Source organism: Rattus norvegicus, chromosome 11, assembly GCF_036323735.1.
Source record: "Rattus norvegicus strain BN/NHsdMcwi chromosome 11, GRCr8, whole genome shotgun sequence".
Classification (NCBI taxonomy): domain Eukaryota; kingdom Metazoa; phylum Chordata; class Mammalia; order Rodentia; family Muridae; genus Rattus; species Rattus norvegicus.
The window spans coordinates 50,752,847-50,775,631 of record NC_086029.1 but is presented as its reverse complement, the minus strand read 5'-3'; the positions used below and the strand labels follow the sequence as shown (position 1 = coordinate 50,775,631).

The 22,785-nt window shown below is 46.2% G+C and overlaps 1 protein-coding gene and 1 pseudogene across 11 annotated transcripts in view; both read left to right on the top strand.

Moving 5' to 3' along the window:
* Nucleotides 1–514: 514 nt before the first annotated feature.
* On the top strand, nucleotides 515–16,383 carry Rps17-ps5 (ribosomal protein S17, pseudogene 5; annotated as a pseudogene).
* Nucleotides 16,384–16,535: 152 nt separating this feature from the next.
* C2cd2 (C2 calcium-dependent domain containing 2) overlaps nucleotides 16,536–22,785 on the top strand; it is a 64,417-nt gene continuing 58,167 nt past the window's right edge. For 5 of the 11 annotated variants that reach the window (XR_010055959.1, XM_008768573.4, XM_008768572.4 and 2 more), the window contains exon 1: nucleotides 16,536–17,110. Coding sequence is in view for 8 of the 11 variants with exons in the window: in XM_008768573.4 (XP_008766795.1) it covers nucleotides 16,850–17,110 (261 nt within the window). In the remaining 3 variants the exon portion in view is untranslated. Of the gene's footprint in view, nucleotides 17,111–17,162; nucleotides 17,559–21,216; nucleotides 21,256–21,389; nucleotides 21,520–22,785 lie in introns of those variants that run through there. The other 6 variants (XM_008768576.4, XM_017598014.3, XM_039088396.2 and 3 more) reach the window with 6 other exon arrangements.

The following is a 22,785-nucleotide window of genomic DNA, read 5'->3' as shown; positions in this document are numbered from 1 at the left end:
TGAAGGTCAGATGTGAGAACTGAAGCCTATGAGGACATAAGTTCTTATATCTATTTATTGTGTCTGGGCATGCATATACCATAGTACAAATGGAGAGGTCAGAAGACAACATTTTAGAAACCGATTCTCTCCTTTCTCCTTGCTTGAAGATAGGTCTCTAGTTTCGGCTTCTGTGTTCCATACTCTAGTATGGAACTCTGGCCCTGGAGTTTCCAGCAAGTTCTCCAGTTTCTGCTTCTCATCTTGTCAAACAAGTTGTCCTCAGCACAGCCTGAGCCTGCATGGTAGCCCATGGCTATAATCTTATTATTTGGGAGGTAGAGGCAGGAAGATCAGTGTAAGATCATCGTTGTCTACGTAATGAATTCAAGGCAAGCCTGGGCTCATAAGACCTGGTCAGAAAGAATGAAAGGGAGAGAGACAGGAAAGAAGAAAGTGTATAATGAGAAGGACAGGTAACAGCATCACTGGGGCTCAGCAGGTGGATTTGAGGAGAAACAACACTTAAAAAAAGAAAAAAATGAATAATCAAAAATTAAGAAGTGAGTTGACAGACACACTTGTGTGGGACTATAAAGAGTGAACAAGCAAGCACATAGGTAAAATATCCACAGGTTGAGCAGAATAAGAGAGACTGGGCAAGGCAGGGGATACAACTTTAGCCCCCAAGTTGAGGAAACAGAGGCAGAAAGATCTCTAAGTTCCAGGTCAGTCTGGGATACATAATGAGACATTGTGTCACATAACCACAAAAGTGTAAAAAAGATGGCAAACATCAAAAGGACACTCACGCTAAGAGGACAAACATGGCTCAGTTGTGGAAGCTCTTGACTCTCAAGCAATGAGAGTGCAATTCCTAGAACCCATATTAAGAAATTCTAGTGTGTGGTGGTGCTTTGGAAGTGGAGACATAGAACCCATGGAGCTCACTGGTCAACCAGCTTACCCTAATCAGGGAGCACCAGGTCCCAGTGAATGACTATTCCTCAAAAAAGGTGGACGGATCCTGAGATGCAGCACCAACAATTGATCACTGACCTCCACATGCAGCCACACACTTGTACATGCAACACACACACACACACACACACACACACACACAAATTAAGAAGTCTCTCTGGCTAGATGAGTTACTAGCAATGGACCTGCTTTCCTGCCTATAATAAAAAATAAAATGGGTGAGCCAACAGCTCTCAGGACATGGATGCAGGCAAAGAGCCAATATTGTCTACAGAGGCCAGGAGAAGAAGTTTGTTCCCTGAAACTGGAGTTACAAATGGTTGTCAGCTGCCACATGTGTGCTGGGAACTGAACCCTGGTCCTCTAGAAGAGCAACCAGTACTCCTTAACTGTGGACCTATTTCTCTAGAACCAAAGATGTGACAGTTCTCATATAATGTTAATAAACCCTCTAATACATAACGGTGTGTGACATTAATACTTCATAATAATACTTATCATTAATGAGAATTTCCATGTATAATAGCTTCCTGTTTTTTTACATTTAGTTTTAATTGTATGTCTGTGGGTGAGTATGGACCTGTGGGTGCAATGCCCGCAGATACCAGAAGAGGGCATTAGATCCCCTAGAGCTGTAGGTATGGGTGACTATGGGCTGCCTAGTATGGGTGCAGGGAATAAAACTCTGGTATTCTGGAAGAGCTAAACCATCTCTCCAGCTCCAGTTATTAAAATTTTGATGTCGAGTGTTAGTTAATACTAAAAAGAATATTTAATGAAAGCTAAAATTCTTTAAAGACTTTATTAGTTTTAATTATACAAGCATCTATGTGTGGGTTTGTGCCCATGAGTGTCCAAGGAGGCCAGAGGTATTGGATCTTGAGATAGAATTACAGGCAGTTTGTGAAATGTCTGATGCAGGTGCTGGGGACCAAACTCAGGTCCTCTGCGAAAGCAGTTCATGCTATTAGCCACTGAGCCATTTCTCCAGTCATTTATTTACCCGTTTGTTTGTTTATGTGTGTGAGTTTGGACAAGGGACACACATAAGTCACAGCTTTCATGTGTAAGTTCAAGACAGATTGCAGGAATCAGTTCTCTCTGCCATATGGATTCTGGGACTTAAACTTGGGCAATCAGAGTTGGCAGCAAGTGCCTTTCCCCACTGAACCATTTCACTCTCTCTAAAATATTTTTGACCATTACTTGGTGAACAGCAATTATCACGCATGGAAGTGATCTGAACTGAAAGGCAGGAGTTAATCAGTTGCTGAAAATACTGCTGCTTTGAGATTTTGATGTTTTGAGGTTTTTATTGTTCTTGTTGTTTGAGGAGGGGTTTGAGACATGTTCTAATATAGCCTAGGGTGGCCTTTAACCCACTATGTAGCCAAGGCTGGTCTGGAACTCCTGATTCTTCTGTCCCCACCTCCAGGTTACAGGTATGTGGCACCACACTTAGCTTGTTGATGTGTTTGTTTTATGAAACCTAACAAAGTCAAATTTTAATAAATTCTGATGGTGTTGGTGAAATATTTTACCCTAAAATAATATGAGACGCCTACTTACCCACCTTTCAGTCAATTTCTTTGATGTTCTATTCTTAAAATATGGAGAATTGTTCCTGTGGGATTTGCCAGTTGTTTTGTCTTTGTGCATGCCTTTTTATTTTAACCTCAGAGATATGGCTCTGTGGCCCACCTTAGTGTTTCTCCACAAGAGTAGGAGCTATTCCCCGTGACTGTTAGGAAGCTGCCCCAGGACCCAAGAAGGCAACACAGACAGGAGCCTGTGCCAAGTTTCCCTTGAGCTGCTTGCGCTGTGGGTAAGCAGGGCTGACTTCTAAGGAGACTTCGCCTTACAGGAGTTATTAGGGTCAGAGCCTGGGCTCTAGTGGCCCTGACATGCAAAACTCAGCACCCTGTCCTCAATGGGCTGCTTACAGGTAACAACGTAAAGCAGAGAGAGGAGGTGCATTCAGTGTAACCCCCACACTGAGGAGAGATACAGACATAGGCCTCTAGTACCCACAACTGCCATTTAGAGATTCGTACTTGGATTTTAGGTCTAAATAAAGGGCAAGAGGCAAACATAGCTAAGTTCTGCTCAAGGTGTGGCCCTGACCATCACTTACCAATCATTGCCCTAACTCTAATCCCTTCTGCAAGGTGGTCTGACAAGTTGTCAGAATTGTGTAAAATCTATGATGGCCCAGATTCCTCCTCATCCTGGTCCCAAGCTTCAGCCTTTTCCGTCCAACAAAAGATCCTTGTGGAAATTCTAATTCCTTGGAAACCATTATTTCCATAGTCTGACAGCCAAAGTGAGGGCACAGGTATGTGTCTCTTTGAATACCTTCATTCTTTCAGGATGGCTACACTCTAACAATGAGAAAAGCATTTCAGATACAGAAGTGAGCATTTGTCAGTTGCCTTCCATCTCCTGTCTAGGTCTGTTCCCAGGGACAGTGTATTCACTTAAGACCCGGGACTGCTGCACAGAATGGCACCAGCCTCCCCTGGAGTTAATAAAAATCTGGGCAAGAGTCAGTCAACAGTTCAGCTGAGGCAGAATGATGCCAGGGTCCATTTGGGACCAAAGTGAGACTGAGCCACAAAGGTCAGGAGGACACCATCTGTGGCCTCAGTCATTCAACACCAGGCAAATTACAGCTCTTCTCAGGTGTGACTTAGAACATGGACTGCACACCTTGTATTCCATGGGCTATGGCCTCTAGAATGCTGAATGAAGAATGAACAGGAACAAGTAGCCTTGTTTTTGTGCATTCAGACCTGATTGGTGTCCAAGAAAGGAGCCACACCTGAGCACACTTGTGGGCAAGATGGAGCTGTGTGCACCATCCTTGAGGAAACTAGCCTCCAGAATGCAGGCCCAGGGCCAGTCTCCCTCACCAACTTTTCTTCCATGTCTTTAACACATCCTCTACCGCCAATATCCATCATGATGAAGAAGATGTTGAATTCACACTGATGCCTATCATCTTTGCAGATAAAATCAAAGGCTGAGGATTGGTCAAGCCTTCATTGAAGAGAACATAAAGAACAGTGGAGAGATCGGAAAGACTCAGGAACACACACTGGGTGGGAAACATGGAGATTAGCAGGGACCCCCAATCAGGTCATGATGCCCTCTCCAAAGGTTAGTGAGAAGCGGCCTTCGGGGATAGCAAGGGAAGACTGGCCTGAAATCATGTAGGACAGGGGTAAGGACAAAACAGCGATGCTTGTGAGTGTGTGGTAACAAAGTTGGACTATAAAAACAGAAGGGAACAAACATAAACTCTATAACAAAAGATGGAAAATGAGAACACGAGTGAAAACATGGAAATTAAACGTTGATTTCACAAACATTTGGTTTTACAGAGACATCTTGTTTTGTTTTGTTGTGATATCCTCTGACCCCCTTACAGCACCATGGTCTCCTTCCTCTCCTGGGGTAAAGGTGGAGACTCAGCACACAATGTCCAGCCTCCACCATGGGCACGCGATCCCTGAGGACCCAGGACAGGTGAGTAAGAGCCAGGGAGCCCTGACGCATGTCTGCCTTGAGTACTTAATGAGATTAATTGTCACCTTGATGGGCTTTAGAATACTCACGGAAACAAACTTCTAGGTATGCCTGTGAGGGAGTTTGTAGATTGGTACCATCTGGTAGGCTTAGGTCCCAGACTAAATAAAAAGGAGAACTGAGCACCAGCATTCAGCACTCTCTGCTTTCTTCACAGCTTTTAAGTCCTGCCACCTTGGCTTCCCCGCCATAATGGCCTCTGTGCCCTGGACTCTGAGTCAGAATAAACCCTGCCGTCCTTGAGTTGCTCTTGTCAAGTAGTCACAGTAACAACAAAGAACTAATATACTTAGGTTTGTTTGCCTTGTTTTTGAGACAAGGTCTTAGACTGTAGCGGCCAGGCTTAAACTCTTCGTGATCCTCCTACCTCAGCCTCGCAAGTGCTGAGGTTACAGACACAAGCCACCACACCCAGCTCTGGATTTTTCTTTTCATACAAATCCTCATGCTTTAACTCCCAGGTTTCCTTTTTCATCTGCATCTCTTAGTGTGATTCCCTTCATATAAGGGATCGTACCAAACAGAATACAGACCAGAACAATTAACATCAAAGTCAGTCAAGGGTAGACCTGCTAGGGAACGTCTGCTGAGATCAGAGGCATCTCAGAAGTACTCAAGCACAATGACATCTCGATATAGAAGGCATTCCATAGACACCATCTACCCAGATTGTCATGTTGGAAACAACTTTTCGTTTGTTTGTTTGGTTTGGTTTGGTTTTGGTTTTTTGAGACAGAGTTTCTCTGTTTAATAGCCCTGGCTTTCCAGGACTTGCTTTGTAGACCAGACCTGTCTCTGAGATCTGCCTGCCTCTGCCTCCCAAGTGCTGGTACTAAAGGCATGCACCACCATGTCTGACCTTGGAAATAACTCTCAATGCAACAGTACTGGCAGTGGGCCTTAAGAGAGCTGAGGCAATGAGGATTTGTGCGGAGGTCCAGGGAGTGGCTAGCTGTCCTGAGAGAGGTGAATCTTGCAGCTGGCTCAAGTGTCCTGAGAGGTAGGTCATGCCTGGACAGCTCTAACCCCCTGTTGTCTCACGTGGTGCAGAATGGAGCCCTCTCAGTTTCTGGAGCTATGTATGCTCTTGGACTTCTCAGCGTCCAGACTCTAAGCCCCACCTCACTCCTCACTTAGTATGGCAAAATGTCAGGGAAGAACAAAGCAGAAACTTTATTCAGAGCTAAAGTAGGGCTGGAGAGGGTGCTACTGGTAAAGACCTGCGGTAGACTTGAATTTGATCCAAAAATTCATGAAAAAGCCAGGCAAAGTGGCAGGTGCTCATAATCCCAGCCCTGTGGAGGCAGAAATTAGTGGATTCCTGGGGCTCACTAACCAGAAAACCTTGCCTACTTTGTGAACTGGAGACCAGTGAGAGACCTGTCCCAAACAAGGTAGAGGGTGCATGAGAAACAACACCTGAGGCTGGGAGACACACACACACACATACACACACACACACACACACACACACACACACATACACACACAGAGAGACAGAGACAGAGAGAGATAGACAGAGACAGAGAGACAGACAGAGAGACAGACAGAGAGACAGAGACAGAGAAGCTAGAATCATCTGGGAAAAGGGAACCTCAACTGAAAAGATGTCTTCATCAGAGTGACTGTGGGCCTTTTTCATGATTCACAATTGATATGGGTTGGCCCAGCTCACTCTGGGTGGTGTCACCCCTGGGCGCTGGGTGCTATAAGGCTGAGCAAGGTATGAGGAGTAAGCCAATAATCAGCAGTCCTCAGTGACCTCTGCACTAGTTCCAGATTCCTGTCCTGTTTCCCTGACACTTCCTTTAGTAAATGAAGTTTGGTGTGGAACTGTAAGCAAAATAAGCCCTTTCCCCTCCAAGTTGCTTTTCTTTATGGTGTTTTATCACAACAGTAGAGACCCTAAGACACTGTCTTCAGAAGAGTGGTTTAGTCACTGCAGCTGTTCTTTCAATGGTGAATTTTCAGCAGGTGAAGGGCTGTTTGTAGGAAGCCAGACCTGGATGTACCCGGTGCAGCCTCATCTGGCTGTTGAGAATCGTAGGATCCTTGCTTCAACCAGACTTTATGTTCTTTTCTGTTCTTACAAATGCAAGATGTAGCATCTGTGTTTTCCACACCACACTGTTTCTAAGAGCTAAACTCAGAGCCTGCAACATCTGGCTCCTTCAGTGTTTCTAATTCCCTTTAAAGTATGTTTGGTCAATTTACTTATGAGCTAGTCCAAAATCTATTGTTGATCAAGTTCCTGGGAGTTTTAATGCTGGTCTTTGCTGTTCCTTCTGGCTTTTCCAGGATTCTATATCTCTGAACCTGGTCCTATGGGGGCAGTCTCCATAGCTAAGAAGTCTCTGGGGTACCAACAAAATTGACTTCCAGAAGGGCTTCTGATAGGAATGCCAAGGACACTCAGTCTGACAGCCCTGTGTTCCTCTCTCCCCAAACCAAATCTATTCATTGCAGTCCCAACCTTGCCAGGCGGTGGTGCACAGTTTTAATCCCAGCTTTTGAGAAACAGAAGCAGGCATATCTCTGAGTTTCAGGACAGCCAGGGCTACACAGAGAAACCCCATGTCAAAAAACCCAAAAGAAAAGAAGAGTGAGAGGAAGAAGAGGAGGAGGAGGAGGAGGAGGAGGAGGAAGAGGAGAAATTCCACTCCTATGTGATAGAGTGAGGAGATGGGATCTTTGGAAGTTAATGAGGAGGTGGTAGGGCTAGTGATTAGTGCCTTTATAAAATGCCCCCACCCCCAGAGAACTGGGGATATATAATTCAGAGGTAGAGCAATGCCTAGCATGCTCTAAGCCCCAAATTATATTCCCAGCACCACAAAAATATAAGCAAACAAATGATTAAGTAAGTAAGTAAATAAATAAATAAATAAATAAATAAATAAGGGGTCTGGAAAGCTCTCTCACCCTTTTTACCACGTGAAGACATCTGAGAAGATGACAATTCACAACTCAAAGACTTCCTGTCCTTCAAAGAACTACATCATGCCACATCCCATCCTTGGGCCCCAGCCTCCAAACTGCCTCCAGATATTGGTTTATCAGTCAAACTGGGACTCTGTTATACCCCAGTCTAAGACATTGCCTTTCCCGAGACTCTGACAGATTCCTGCGGTTATGAGTTGTGGGTGTGACCCCAGAGGAGTGTCCTTGACTGTCACACCCACACACACCATTCTTTCTCTTGTTGCTCCGGAAGGGTCTGTTGGGGGTAGGGTCTCAGTTCTATCTGCTCCTCTGTGGCCTTGCACACTTGCTCCTCAGTGACAAGTGACCGCTATGCTTGCTTCAGAGAAATGAGGGCACAAGCACCCACCTGCCTGCCTGTTTCCTGTTCCTTAGAGGGAAGCTCTAGGACTCAGCCAGATGATGCTGGCTGGATACCAAGCAGCTCCCCAGGTGCGTGTGCGTATAGATCACCCCAGACTATTTTACCTCTTCCTGTGGACACACAAATCTAGAGGATTATTTATACTAGGGAAGATTTAATTCTGCTTCAAAGTAGACTTTAATGGACAGGACAGGACAGGACAGGATAACCTCCTCCTCTCCCTTTGGGACCCTCAGTTACTGCTTTCCTGATGCCTGGCGTTTCTTCAACCTAGAGGAAGAGTCTGGAGACAGAAGACTAGACCACTTCCACCCTGACACTGTCCTCCTGTCTCTGTGTCCCCTGACTCCTAGCCCAGCAGACTTGATAAGACAAAGTTGGGGGGCATGAAGACCTAAGGAGCTGGAGGTGGTGACTGCTCTGTAGAGCTCTTCCAGATTCTGGGCACATTCCAGAGGGCACATCCCTCTGTGCAGAACGATGCTGCAAAAGATGGCCTTTGACTCCAGCACCCACATGTATGGCCATGCATCACCCCAGAAACTCCATCAACACCCAGGAAGATGAAGTACCTGTGTGCCTATGCCTCAGGGGCTGCTGCCTCTGCTTCACAGACACACACAGACTGTCTTCAAGCATGACCCTGGTCCAGATTCCCCCACCATCTCCCTAGTGCAGTGAAACTTCATGCTTGTGGCTGGGGAATAGGGTGGTTGCAAAGGGCCATCAAACAGGTTCCTAGTGTTTTCTAGGCCAGTGATTGTCTGCCTTGTCTAATTGTTCTATTTGGGGATCATCATTAGATAATACAACAGATAAGTTTATAATTAGTGTGCACTTTTAATCATTCCCTTCAGTCATTTATTTATTTATTTAGACAGGATCTTGCTATGGCCTGAGCTAACCATGGGCTCAAGATCCTCCGGTATCAGCCTCCTAAGCACTGGAATTGTACGTGCATACCACCATAGTTCTTTCTGCGGTTGCTCTTGTTTATTGAGGCTTGGTAGTTCACTAAAGAGCTCTGGCTGGTCTTGAACTGGCAATAATCTTGCTATGGCTCTCCAGTACCAGATGAAAGATGTTAACCACTACACCTGGTCTCCTTTAACTCTTAAAGAGAATACTTCGTCTCTGGATTGTTTCTATATACAAATAGTCTTTAAAACATTGCAGAAGGGGAGACTGGGAGGAAGTGGGGGGGCGGTGATCAGGATGTAAAGTGAATGAATGAGTGAATGAATGAATGAATGAATGATAAATAAATAAAATGGGAAAAAATTGCAAAAGGAGCCAGACTGTGGTGCATGCCTTTGATCCTGGCACTTATGAGGTAGAAGCAGACCTCTGAGTTGGAGGCCAGCCAATGAGTGTCAAAACAGCTAGGGCTACACGGAGAAACCCTGACTTAAAAAAACAAAACAAGGTTTCCTCTTTTACCGAGACCCGTCAACATGGGCCACGTTCTCACCAAGACTGTGAAGAAGGCGGCCCGGGTCATCATTGAGAAGTACTACACGTGCCTGGGTAATGACTTCCACACCAACAAGCGCGTGTGTGAGGAGATCACCATCATCCCTAGCAAAAACCTTCGGAACAAAAACCCATCTGATGAAGAGGATTCAGAGAGGTCCTGTGGGTGCTATCTCTATCAAGTTGCAGGAAGAAGAGAGGGAGAGGAGAGATAATTATGTTCCTGAGGTCTCAGCCCTAGATCAGGAGATCGCTGAGGTAGATCCTGACACCAAGGAAATGCTGAAGCTTCTGGACTTTGGCAATCTCTCCAACCTCTAGGTCACTCAGCCTACTGTTGGGATGAATTTCAAAACACCACATGGAGCTGTTTAATCCGTTATGCCATATTTTCAATAAACCTGAAAACAAACAAACAAAAAATGCACAAAGGGAAGCCTTAGGCCAGAACTCAGGACAAACATCAATGTAAGGAATGCACACTGTCCCCTGGCAAAAGATGCTACACTATGCCCCAAGTTGGGTAACCAAGCTTGCAAGGCCTGATTGACTTGTAAATCCAGCCAAGGTCTTATTCCAAGGTCAGCTGCTGACATGAGGTTGTACCCTATTATAAATGAGTCCACATTGTATAAAACAATGGTTTTTTTTAGGTTGTGCTTTGACCCGGGAGACTCTGTTTTGAGGGAGGATAATGATTGCAGTCCCTGGATGCACGACCTACAAACTGCACCATCTTCAGGCACCACTCATAGATCATGCACTGATAAATGAGTTATTCCTAGGAGTAGAAAATGGTATATTGGGCAAGTTAAGACTGTAGGGGCATATGGGGTCTATTGAAATCATAACAAGAAAATCAGGCCCAGGAACTTATTAGACATGCCATAGAGATAAAAGGGTGTAACTCCCTCAACTGGACCCCATACAAAGATGAACACATAACAGTAGGAAGGCATAACCTCGACAACTTGACACCCAGCATGTGTCAGGGATAGACAGACAGGAAACTCCTGACTCCTTGGAGCTTCAGCTCAGATCTGACCTCAGCCATAGCATGCTTGACTGCCTGCCCGCCCTTTTGTTCACTCATTTGGATCTGAATCTGTCCTGGTCTGCTCTGCTCCACCCTGAGCCTTGCTGTCATTAAACCCAACTCTCAAAAGGTCTCTCTAAACTCATAGCTTCCTTGCAGTTGGTGTGGGTTCATCTTCATTATCTTATTTATAAGAGACTTTGTTAAAATTCCTATCAGCCTACTTCTGGGACCTTTTGAACTCTGCTGCAGCCTCTTTTAACTTGTACCCATTATGTAAACCACATATATGGAGATTGAATTATGTTTACATTGGGTTATATAAGAATTAATATTAGTATTAAGATTGAGTAAAAGGACCTGCATCTGCCTGGTCCAGAATACCAAGGTAGATGGGATCATCTGGCAAATTGCTTCTATTAAAGCCACTGAACTCTGTGACTCCATTGTTATTAAATAAAGTTTGATATTATGGAAACGTACAACCATGCCCATCTACAATCCTAGCACAGTACAACCACAGCTTCATCTTAGGGAACAGCCTTGGTAGCAGGGCTGCAGAAGCAGATCTAGCAGGCTCTGAGAAACTGGCCCCCAAAACCTTCCCGAGCAAGCAAGGAGCCTGGACTACCTCTAATGGAGCCTTTGCACGTAGTCCATCAAGGATGCATGGAAGATCTGTCTGTTGTGCATTCATCTCTCTCTTCCTCAGTTTATCCTCTTATCATGGGCCTCACCTGCTCTAGTTTGTAGTTAAGTCCCTACAAACTCTACTTTTAATGGTGAACCAAACAGTGTCAGTTCCCAGGCTGGCTTCTGCCATGAGACTTCAGGTGTATAAGCACAGGAGGGACCAGCATTCCCTGGAGTTGGGAAAATGCAGAGTAAACAGAGAGTTTTGGAGAAATACCTCAACATGTTGGATTCCTGCTTTCTGCTCCATAGAGTGAAACCAGCCAATCACGCAAGTAAGTGCTCCTGGGAAATCCCATGGGAAGCTTACTCAAGCTGCCTGCCGGAAGCAGACTGTTACCCAGGTACATTCATCTATTAGGTTCACTCTGGGCAGACTCATGGCTGACTCCTCAGTCTGCCTAGGGCAAGTGGCCCTTCTCAGATGTTGACACCATCTTCTCTGTGTTTCTGTGACTCAGGCTTATCAACAGATGTCTGGGTGGGGTCTGAAGGCACATCCTGTTGATTGATGGGCGCCTGCACTAGGATGCTGACCACTCAAGGTGATCATCTGATTGCCTGGCCATCTCCACAGAGGTGCTAGAACTAGATTGATCTCAGTTGTTCCCAGAATGCGCTTGATACCTATAGATACTCTATACTGTTTCTTGAGTGGGTTCCTCAGTGACTAATCTCTCAGGTTTAAGAGCCTACATGTTTCCTTTAGGCAAGTTTCTGCCTGTGTTTAGGAAAAAGGGGACTCTTACTTCCAGCTTTTGAAACGTTAAGTATAACATTTGTTTGCCTCTGTCTTTATAAAGGAGGATGGGAAGTTGGCTTTGGTCACAAAGAACCTGAAGGGGTTGGACATTGGTTCAGCCATTCTCCTGTAGCTTTAATTCATCCTCATCTTCAAACTAAGCTTCATTTTAAAAGTTGGATAATGTTTTCCTTCCAGTGTTGTCATGAGTAGGAATTGAGTCCATAAAGCAGTGTCTTGGGCAGGATCTGAGGGCAGCTGAGGCTCAGTACACATGGCTTCATGAGTGCTGGCAGGCGTCTCGCCGAGCGGGTGGTGCATCTGTGGGAGTTGGAGTGGAATCCCTGTGCAAAGGGGCCCTGCGTCACAATACTGCTGTTTCTGTTGACTGCACTCCAGGTAGCTGGCTGGTTGCTCTCTACCCACACAGGCCGCACTTTCTTTTATTGAAAGTGCTGGTGGCTCTTGCTGTGCCCAAGGAAAACCACAGGGAAAAGGACCCAGACACAACCAAGAAAGTGATATGATGAAAGGAAGGGCAATTTCCCTTGGGGATAGTTCTGATAGGAGGACGCATGCACGCGTGTGCATGCGTGTGCATGTGTGCATGTATACGAGTGTGTACCTTGCCTGGTTCATTGGCTCCTTGCTTGGGCTCTACAGGCATGACAGGAAATCGGCCTAAAATGGATGGAGCCAGGGTACTGGGCCTAATGTCTTCCTACACTCTGCTTACTCCCCCAACGTAGCCCTGAGTCTTACACCATAAAGGCAGCTGAAAGGCAGCAGTATGGATCCTGATGGTTTAACTGACCTGGGAGGTAACCATTATAGTTCCCTGCCACAGACAGCTATCTGCCAGGGTACTGGGCACAGCAGCCATTTCCAAGAGAAGAGACAAACTGGAGAGTTTCCAGAGCACCCTTTCCCTTTTATTCAGACATTTAAGATAATTATATTGGAAATTTAACAAAAGTCCCGATTCTTTGGAAGTCTGGTTATGAACCTTTCAGCAAGCTGGGGATGTAGCTCAGGTGGCAGAGTGCTTTCCTAACATGCGTTAAGACCAAGGCTCCATGCCTAATGTCACATAAAGCTGGGCATGGTGGAATACATCTAAAATCCCAGCCCTCGGGATATAGAAGCAAAAGGATCAGGAGTTTAAAATTATCTTGGACTATATTCCTAGTTAAAGACCATCCTGAGTGATACAAGACTAAGAATCTCCCCAAGTGTCTGTTCAACAGTAATGAATAATTTCTCACATGAATGAGAACAACTGTAGACGACACAAAACTTACAACACTAGGTATGTGTATTAATTTCTAAAAACATAGCAGTCTCATATATTTGGGCTTGGTTGTTAAGATGGTAAATATGTCCAACCTTGATGTACAGGTGAGGGAATTGCTCGAAGACAGGGTGAGTCAGCATAGAACATCCAACATGCAACTCTTGACTGGAGGACAAACACCTCAAAAATCTCGGAGATGAAAATGGGAACAGTGGGGTCTTTTGCTTCAGGCTTTGCGGCTGGAGGGGATTTCAGAACACGTGTGCTTTTCATGCTTTTTCATCTGTGCTTTTCTCCACTCTGCCATGATATCCAGCGTACTAATGCAGGAAGTCTCGTCGAAGGTCAGAGCGAAGCCTTCAGAAGGCTTCTGTGGATTAACGTATGATGTATGATGCACTGACTAAGCAGCTAGATGTTTCATCACCCACTAACTACCACAGGGGAGTGTGGACCCAAGGGCAGCAGCCAACACACCTAGGCTCCTCCTTCATGCACAGTTCACTACCCTACCTACTCATAGAAACTCAGAATCACAAAGTTTTGCATTGAAGAGTGGTTAAGCCTGGACTAGGGAGATGGATCAGTAGGTAAGAGCACTTGCTGTGAAGGACCTGTTTAAATCTCTTTGAATTCATGTAAAAATCCAGATGTGGCTGCATGGCTGCCATACCAGTGTTGGTGGGGAGTGGGTAGAGATAGAAGAGTGCTGGGCCTTGCTGGTTATCAACCTAGCTCCAGGATGAGTAAAGAGATTCTGTCTTTGTAGACCATGCTGGCCCTGGACTCAGATCCACCTGCCTCTGCTTCTCAAGGGCTGGGATTAAAGGTGTGAGCTGACATCACTTGGCTGTTAAGTAAAGGATAATCGTGTTACAACCCACAGACCCAGATAGGCTAAGTTAAAAAAGGAGGGCTCAAGAGGGCTCAGGGAGCAGGAATAACACAGGCACGGTTCTCCCTGGAAAGGGAAAATAGATTTTGTGGAAAGACTGGGAGCAGGTGGGGATCAGAACAAGAGAGATCAGGCTGGAATGGGAGGGAAGGAGGGAGAGAGTACTGGGAGAGACAGCTGGAATTAGGGGGCATTTAAGTGGTGATGTACTGCAGTGGAAACTCCCTGGAATCTATGAGAGTGACCCAATGATGATACAGAGCCTGAATTGGCCATCTTTTATAACCAGGCAAAATTTGAAGCAGTGAGACTGGGGAATCTACTCAGCCACAAAACCTTTGACCTACAATCTGTCCTGCCTACAAGATGTGTAATGGTGGGACTGGGAAGATGGAGGGCAGGGAAACTGCTGACAAGGTATAATATATGAAAGAATAAAAGCAAAACAAATTGAAAAAAAAAAAGAGAGAAATCCTGTCTCGAGAAAGTAAGGCTGAAAGTGGAGTAGGATACCTTATGTCCTTCTCCAGCCTTGCTGCCTATACATGTGTGCATGCACTTAAAACACACATGGACATGTACATACACACACACACACACACAGAGAGAGAGAGAGAGAGAGAGAGAGAGAGAGAGAGAGAGAGAGAGAGAGAGAGAGAGAGAATGGTTAAACACAACAAATAGCCACAGCCAAAAGTGACTGAGAACTAGATCCGTAAAACCCACTGAAGTGAGAGCAGGCACTCCTCACAGGAGAACTGTAGTCTGCTCCCCAAGTCAAAGGTGAGTGTGGGGAAAGAAATGGGCTGGTGGGAAGCAAGAAACATCACAATGGGGAAAGGTGTTTGCTGCTTTAGCAGCAAACTGACTAACCCACAGCCACTGGGTCTTCCACTGGAAGCAGAAACTGGAGGGGCCTGATCTCTTCATGGACTAATGAGGTGTTTCTGCTCTGGTTGCAAGTATGTTTTGATGATCTGCATTGTCCCATAAGCCAGGGTCATTCTTTATTTCCCCAAAGTTTGCTTCTAGAAGCAAATATTGACACTCTCCATGTCTACATGTCAACAACCTCTGTAGACGCATATAGAAACATGATACATTCCAGATGAGGGATGGTGTTTAATTTGTAGTTTGTTACAAGCCAGTTGGGTAAGCAGCCCCTGAGACAAGTCAGTGGAAGAATGAAACTGGTTGTACCAGTCACACAGGATGGATGAGCTCTTGTCACCACCCACACAGTAGCAGCCAGCATACACATATGAACACAGGTAGACATGGTCTAGTCTTTCAGGTGCCTGGTAAGACCCACATCATCCAACTGAGTAGATCTAGCTATAGGTTAGAAAACAAACGGCCTTTTCTTTAAGTGAGAATAGATTTTGTTTCTGCTTAAAATGCCAGATATGATGAGAGGAAGAGAGTAAGTCTGAGCCTCTAGCCAAGGAACTGTGCCTGCTAGGCTTCATCAGCCTATGGCACTTGCAGGATGTGTCTAGGGTTGTTTTTGTTGTTTGCTTTTTTGTTTTTTTGTTTTTGTTTGTTTGCTTGTTTTTGGCTTTTCAAGACAAGGTTAGGGAGTTTTAATCTCATATCCTAACTAGGAAAGGTTCAAGTTCAATCCCAGAAGCCTTGAACTGATTCCATTCTGTTCCCACAAAGTCCTCTGTCCAACTGCCACCCAGCGTCGTTCCTCCTCAAAGATAGAGGTGGTAGGTCCATATCTCCCCTGATGTAGCCAGTCATTGGCTCCCACATAGTAAGATAAGACTGACTATTAGGTCTACCTAGCCCAACTTGAAGTCCAACATCATTGAAGCAGCTGCAGAAAACACAGCTGAACCATGTTAAGAGTTAGGCTATGTCAGGTCTTGGAGAATCTGACTACTGTTTCTGACAACTTTCTGAAACTTTCCTTCTCAAGCTGAGCATGCAGAAGGCTGTCCCAAATGCACAAAACACGACACACACACATCTCATCACCACATACACCATACCAAATTCACCTCTTACCATGCCACACGTACATCTACACACACACACACACACACACACACACACACACACACACACACACTCCAAACAAAGATCCATCTACATCCTGAACTATGGCCTGGGTTTGACAGCACATTCCTGGATCTTGAAATAGGACAGGTATCATACGCATGTTGCAGACCAGCCTACTTTAGGTTGACAGCTACAGGCTGCTGTGTCTGGGATCTGTGGTTGCAAAGACCTAGTCCTGGCAGTGGGGAAATTCTTGGAATTCTCACTTTATCTGGGCATCCCACCCACGTGCAAGCGCACAGATCCCAGCCAAGGCACCTGGCAGTAACCTTTTGGGATCTAAAGCTCCAAGCGCATCACTCCGAAGAGGCCACCACCTCACCAGTCAAGGTAGTGGCAGGAGAGGACTTGCGCGTTTATGCAGTGAGGGCCCTCGGGGCCTTTAAGGAGGCGGGGCTGTAAAAGGAGACTCCTCTCCTGCTCCGCCCCTAGGCCCGGCCTCCTGCGGTTAGTGCGGGCGGCTGGCAGGACACCCCGGCAGCAAGCTGGGAAGAAGAGCCTTGCTTTGCACTTCCCAACCACGCGTGGGGAGCAGCTTCCCCTGTCCCGCGTTCGGCTCCCAGGCGCGCAGGGCTCAATTTGGTGCGCTTATCTCTCCTCGCCGCCCTCCCAGCTGCCTTGGCCTCCCAGGCCCTAGACTCTGTGTCCCTCTGTCCCGGCGGATGTCCTGAGTCGCCACCCGCCGGCTCCGCGCGCCCTGGGGCCGCGGCTGCTCGGGGAAGTAGAGGCGCGCACGCCGGGTATGCGCCGTCAGCATGGGCTCGTGGCTCGGCGAGGTGCAGTGGCTCTTCCTGGTGTCGCTCTTCGTCGCGGCCCTGGGCACCGTGGGCCTGTACTTGGCGCAGTGGGCGCTGGCCAAGGCGCGACCCCCGCCCCGGCGGCGGGCGGAGCCGGATGAGCTAAGGCGCCAGGAGTCGGACACCCTCCTTTCCTGGATACTGACACGGGATAGCTGGGGGAACCAGTGGCTGGCTGCCTGGGTGACTGCCCTGAACTACGAGGCTGAAAGGAGTGGGGTAAGTTTCTAAGAGGGCGTGGTGTTTGAAGGTGAGAGGGGCGTCGGAAAAAGGCCGCCACAGTCTCTGACTCGCCATCCTGAGCCTGCCGAGGCAAGGCATTCTTTGAAGTTAGAACCAGGGAGAGTGAAGCACCTGCGGTGGGGAGTTAACGTGACTATTTGACACAGCAAACATCTTCAGCTCCGCCGGGCTGTTTGTGGGAGAACCACCCAACCGGGATCTAGAAGATTCCGGGTGGGCACCTACTGATTTTGAACCCGATAAATGGATAACTGTGATCCAAATATGCTTCCATTTCGAATCTTGTTCTCGGCCTAAAGCTTCTAAATTCTAAAAGGTTTGTATTTCTGAGCACAGATAATAGTGACCGTTTACTGAGATCTCACTGCTTCCCAGATATGGCCCTGGGGACCGTAAATGCTTATGTCACTTCCAAATCAGCAAGGTATCATCATCATACATCTGAGGAAACTGAGGCCTGTAAGGTTAAAGTAGTCTTTGGTGTCAGAGCCAAGATGAGAACCCAAATGTGCTGACCTCACACCTTTGGCTTATTACCCGGCTCTGTGCTTCATACGCCTGTGGTTACTTCTTTCATTGTTAATTGCTTGCTGACTTATTTTTACTTTTAAGAGATGTTAGTGTAAGGACACGTTCCTGGCGTCTACAATTTGGAGGCATTCCACAGGGGAACTAGGAGGTTGATGGGACAAAGCTGGCACCTGTCGGCACTGCAGCTGTCCCTCAACTTGAGGTACACGGGCCTCTGTACCTGCTGTGCAGCCCAGTGGAGAGGCCCTACACCGCCAACCTTGAACACAGTGAATATCATAATGTTCAGTCATTATCCACTTTCAGAATATTCCAGTAGGTCCTGAGCCTAGTCTTTGTATCATGGTCTTGGTGCATGAAGCCATAGAGCTAAAAAAAAAAAAAAAAGCTTTAAGTATGAATTAGCACAAATCCAACAGTACAAGAGACTTTGCTCTGGACTCTTGGAAAAAGATTTTTTTGGATGCAAAGGCTACAAGCTCAGTTGACATCTGTCTTGATACCTAGAATAGGTGCCCAGTATTCAGAGCTGGACCTCTACCCAGGGTCAGTACTCAAGCCATGTGTCCTCATATGTAGGAGTAAACATGATCCCACCATGAAGCTGCTTTCATTTTCATTTGATCTGGTGAGAGAAGCCTGGCTTCAGTACAGAGAACACAGAGTTGCCTAAGCTGATGCCAGTCTTGCTCTCTGTAGGGTGCTGGCTAGCGAGCATGTTGGTCTAATGACCTGTAGGAGGGAGACGCTGGTGGCCCAGAGTCAGTGCCCCTTCCTTCTGTGAATTTTGGATGTTTTATTTCCTGTCATTTCTTAGTTGGATCACTCTAGACACCTCCCAGGGTTTATTGTGTCTGGAGGGTTGACCAGAAAGAAGAGGAAGCCCTTCCTTAGCACTGGCCTTGGTTGGGCAAGTGAATTCCCATGGAATCAGTGGCAGGTGAAATCCTCTCATCTGTCACTATGGCCTTTTTGGTTAGGGGTGGGCACGAAGTCAGGGTGGGCTAGAAACACTGTCTTGTTTGCATGGTCTTGTCTGTTCTCTGTTCTTTGCCAAATTCAGCCATTTATCTCTAGAGAGCTCCTGTTTGAAAGCTCCAGTCCCATATTGGGTTTAAGCTCAAAGTAACTTCGCAGGGGGCACTTTTGCACAGAGATTGGTGTTGGCTGTCCCTTAGTACAGTTCTTGTTCTACTTGACTAACTGATGCCTGATACCTGAGAATGCTGCTTGACTGTATTCAAGTGGAGGGTTTTGCATGTAGATAGGAACTCAGAAACTTACCTCTCTACCAGTTTCTTGGGACTTGGCTGCTGTTGCGGTAATGACACAGGAGGAACAGATGCAGGCATTTATACTAGTGAGAGCCTGACCCCGGCAGCCACGCCTGCTGAAATTTCTCCCTGCCCTTCCCCCACTTCGAATGCCACTAATCCCTGACATTCCCAGACTGCTTTAGGCACAGACAGCAACAGCTTAGAGGTCTTTTGCCTAACTCTGTCCTGAAATCTTTTTGCCTCAGCTATGTAGGGAACTGATACTTGGGAGTCAGCCAATACTTGGTCTGTCACCGGTGGAGTGGAATGGAGAGACACTAGTAATGTTCAGTCAGATCCAGCATCTTCTATGAAAAGGGAATTTTTCTACGCAGTGGTAACAGTAACCTGTCCCATTGCAGATTTTACATTAGGTTTGTATTTGTGTGTGTGATGTGTATGCAGGTTCACATGCAGGTGTGTTTTGAGACAGGGTCTCTGATTGGCTTGGAGGTCACCGATTTGGTTAGGTTGGCTGGCCAGCAAGCTCCAAGAATCTACCTGTTTCTGCCTCTACAACCTCCACAGTCTCCACAATGCTGGAATTAATAGCATGCTGCTCCTTCACACCTAATTTAGTTCCCTAAGGTCTGGGAATCTAACTTAGATCCTCATCCTTACATAGCAAGCACTTTACTCATTAAGCTATCTTAGTTGTTTTAAAATGGAAACTCAAACATTTTACTCAAGCCCTTCTCTCTCTAGAGTTGAGGAGCTGAAGCTTGAGAACTCAAGGTCTGGCTTCTTCATGGTTCCAGATCAGCTGCAGCCATGCCTTGTGGGAAGCGAATTCATCCTGAGCCCCAAGTTTTTCTTCTGAATAAGGTCGAGTGAAGAGGGCCTAGCTGAATCCCTGTGATTCCAAGGACTAAGCAGTGACTCAATGTGGCTTCTTTGTGTTCTTCTAAGTGTAGCTGTGTAAGTTCCAACCCAGATTCCAACCATCACTCCAGAAGTAGTTTACAGGGTGATTAGTTAGGTGGGAAATAGAGGAGGCCATCAATGACCTGTCATCTGGTCAGTCACCTCCCAGTGAGTAGGAATTACGGGACTCGTAAGAAGTACCCTTGCGTGAATTTCTATCACAGTGCCACATGCACAAGATGGGCTTGGGTTAGCTGAAGGTTAGAGAACAGGAGATACTTTCTTCCCCTTGGGTGAGAAGCCACTGTACACACCTGTCTCTAGCCATCTGTCAACCAGAAATCTGCTGTACCCAGCAAGGCCTATAGTTGATGGTTTTAACATTAAGACTCATTTCTTCACCAAGGTTGACTTTACAAAATCTTATGTCCATTTTTGGGGCCATATTTCTATAACAGAGAGCCAGAGAACCAAGAAAGTATTGTGTTATCTGGAGATAGCTGCTCAGGGTTACCCTGCGACTGGCCTGCAGTCACCTGAATACTTTGGCTTGTGGTAATAATCAGTTACACTAATGATGGCCCATACTCCTACACCGCCCAAGATTACCCAAGATTGCTGTTTCCAAAGCCCTGGCTTGGGATGCCAGCATGCTGGTAGCAGGTAGCCTCACCTGTGCTTCAGGACTTCCCTTCTACCCCACTGCTCTGGCGAACACGTGCAGGTCTCAGAGCCCATGTTCTGCAGCTGTCGTCATGGGTTTCTCTGGTGTTTCCTCCCTGACCTCAACTGCCTGTGGTCCTCGATTAGGAAGAGTCTCAGACCTGCTCATTTTTATACTCCTTCAATTCAGGATTTCTTCATAGGGATGCTCTAAAACAAGTGAGTGAGACTGTTGAACAATTCTTAGTCTTTGGAGAATGGGGAGTCGGTGTGAACTTAGAACATGTCTGAACAACACTGACTTCTCTGAGATTCTGAAGCTTGCATGTAAATAGTGGCCAGTAACTGCAGTGCCTTTCCATTATCGAATGACTTTCAAGCTTGTCCCCCCTCCTCCCAATGAGACGTAAAATGGGTTTGGGGCAACGCTGTGAACTCATGCCCCTCACACCCCAGGTTTCCTTTTTTGTAGCTTATACACGCAGGGCTATTCCCAGTACAAGGACCTTCTCGAAGGTCCCTGTAGTGTGTATCTCCTTTCTTGTTTAGTTTCTTGACTCCTTCCATTCTGTAAGGATGCAGCCCCACCACACACCCAGCAGCCTCAGCAGCCTGCACTTGTTCCCTTCTTGGTCACTTGTGACTTCATCTGTCCTCTGCATTGTGAGCTGAGGCAGAACTCCGGTCTCTCCACACAGACGTGGACTTCATGCCCAGCTCAGAAGTGGCTGGAAGCAAGCCCTGTGGGTGAGTGGGGTAAAAGACAGGCCTGGTAGAAGAAGACAGTGTCGTGTACACCATGGCATCTGAATGCAAGCCTCAGACTTGGGAGCCAACAGTCCCAAGAAGAACAACAGCCTGCTTAATGTGCTCTGTTTTAGGATTCCGAAGAACAGAAACATGAAATGAAGGTGGCCAGTGACTGCAGATTAGCGGTGTGAAGCCCAAGACAAGTGCCAGTGGAGCTGTTCATTGTACTCAGCCATGCTCCCAACAGGAATTCAGAAAAGAGTGGGTGTCTTATCCACACCAATCAAATCAGCCAAAGCTAACTCCAAACCACTCCTAGTGACTGAGGAGGGAGAAGAGTTCTTTAACCATGTGAAAGATCTGTGAGAGCCATGCCTGGAGTTTGATTTCCAACTCTGTATTCACTAGCTGTGTGGTCTTGGGCAAGTCTGGTCTCTCTGTATTTCTGCAGAAGGGAATGCCATCCAGATGTTATGAGCCTGTATGCGGCTGTAAGTAGGGCCTGGTATATCATGAGTAGGTAAGGTGGGCTATTCTTTGAAGGTTCTCCTTTGAAAACTGATTTGCTTTTGGATTGGCAGAAAAGTTGGAAAAGTTATTGACTTTCTGTGTTCCTCACCCAGTGTCCCATAACTCTCACTCAATTATTAGAGCAGAATTACTCTAATAATTGGTACAGTGTTGCTATTAACTTACAACTGGAGAAATTTAGGTAGAACAATGGGCTCACCTAGGTACAGTGTAACTATAACCAAGCACTCAATAAAGTTAACACTGTATAGAACAAGAGGCTAACCTGAGCACAGTGTAGCTACAACTAGAAGCACAGTGGAATTAACAGTGTAACTCTATAAGATATTAACATTATCACAATCCCTTTAATAAGAAAACAAAGCATTTCTCAATTTCAGTAGCTTTCTCAGCATAACATCTTATTGTTCAAGGTCCCCATGGGTCTCTGGTGACCCTTAGTTGGTACTTCTTAGTCTCCCATAATCTGTAATGGTTCCTCATTTTGTCTTGTTGTTTATGACCTTGGTAATATAGAGTGGTATTGATTGTTATTTTGCTGAATATTTGTTTGCTTTATCCTGCTGTTCTTTTGAGACTATACATACAGAAATAGCAACCCATGACTGTTCAGTATGAGGAGCTCATGGTATTGGTGTAACTTGCTACTGGGATAGTGGGTCCTGGCTCCTTTGGTGAGACGGTTTTCTGCCTTGTGTCTTCACGTTTGACTGTAGTTACCTTGTCTTGGGAGATTCATCCTCGGATGTTTTTGCTCTCAATTTAGTGTCCCTCCATGTGGCTCACCTACAACAATGACCTACGTGGAGTTTCCTTGATGGTGATTTGCTATTTCCTTCCTTATGTTATCAATTAGAAATCTACCAAGAGAGGTAATGCTGTATGTATATTTAGCTGGTTATATACATCACTTTGGATTTGTGGCTTGTTCTTTAAATTATTCAATGGGTTCTGATCCTGTACCATTACTATTACTTTGCTGCCAAAATTGCTGCT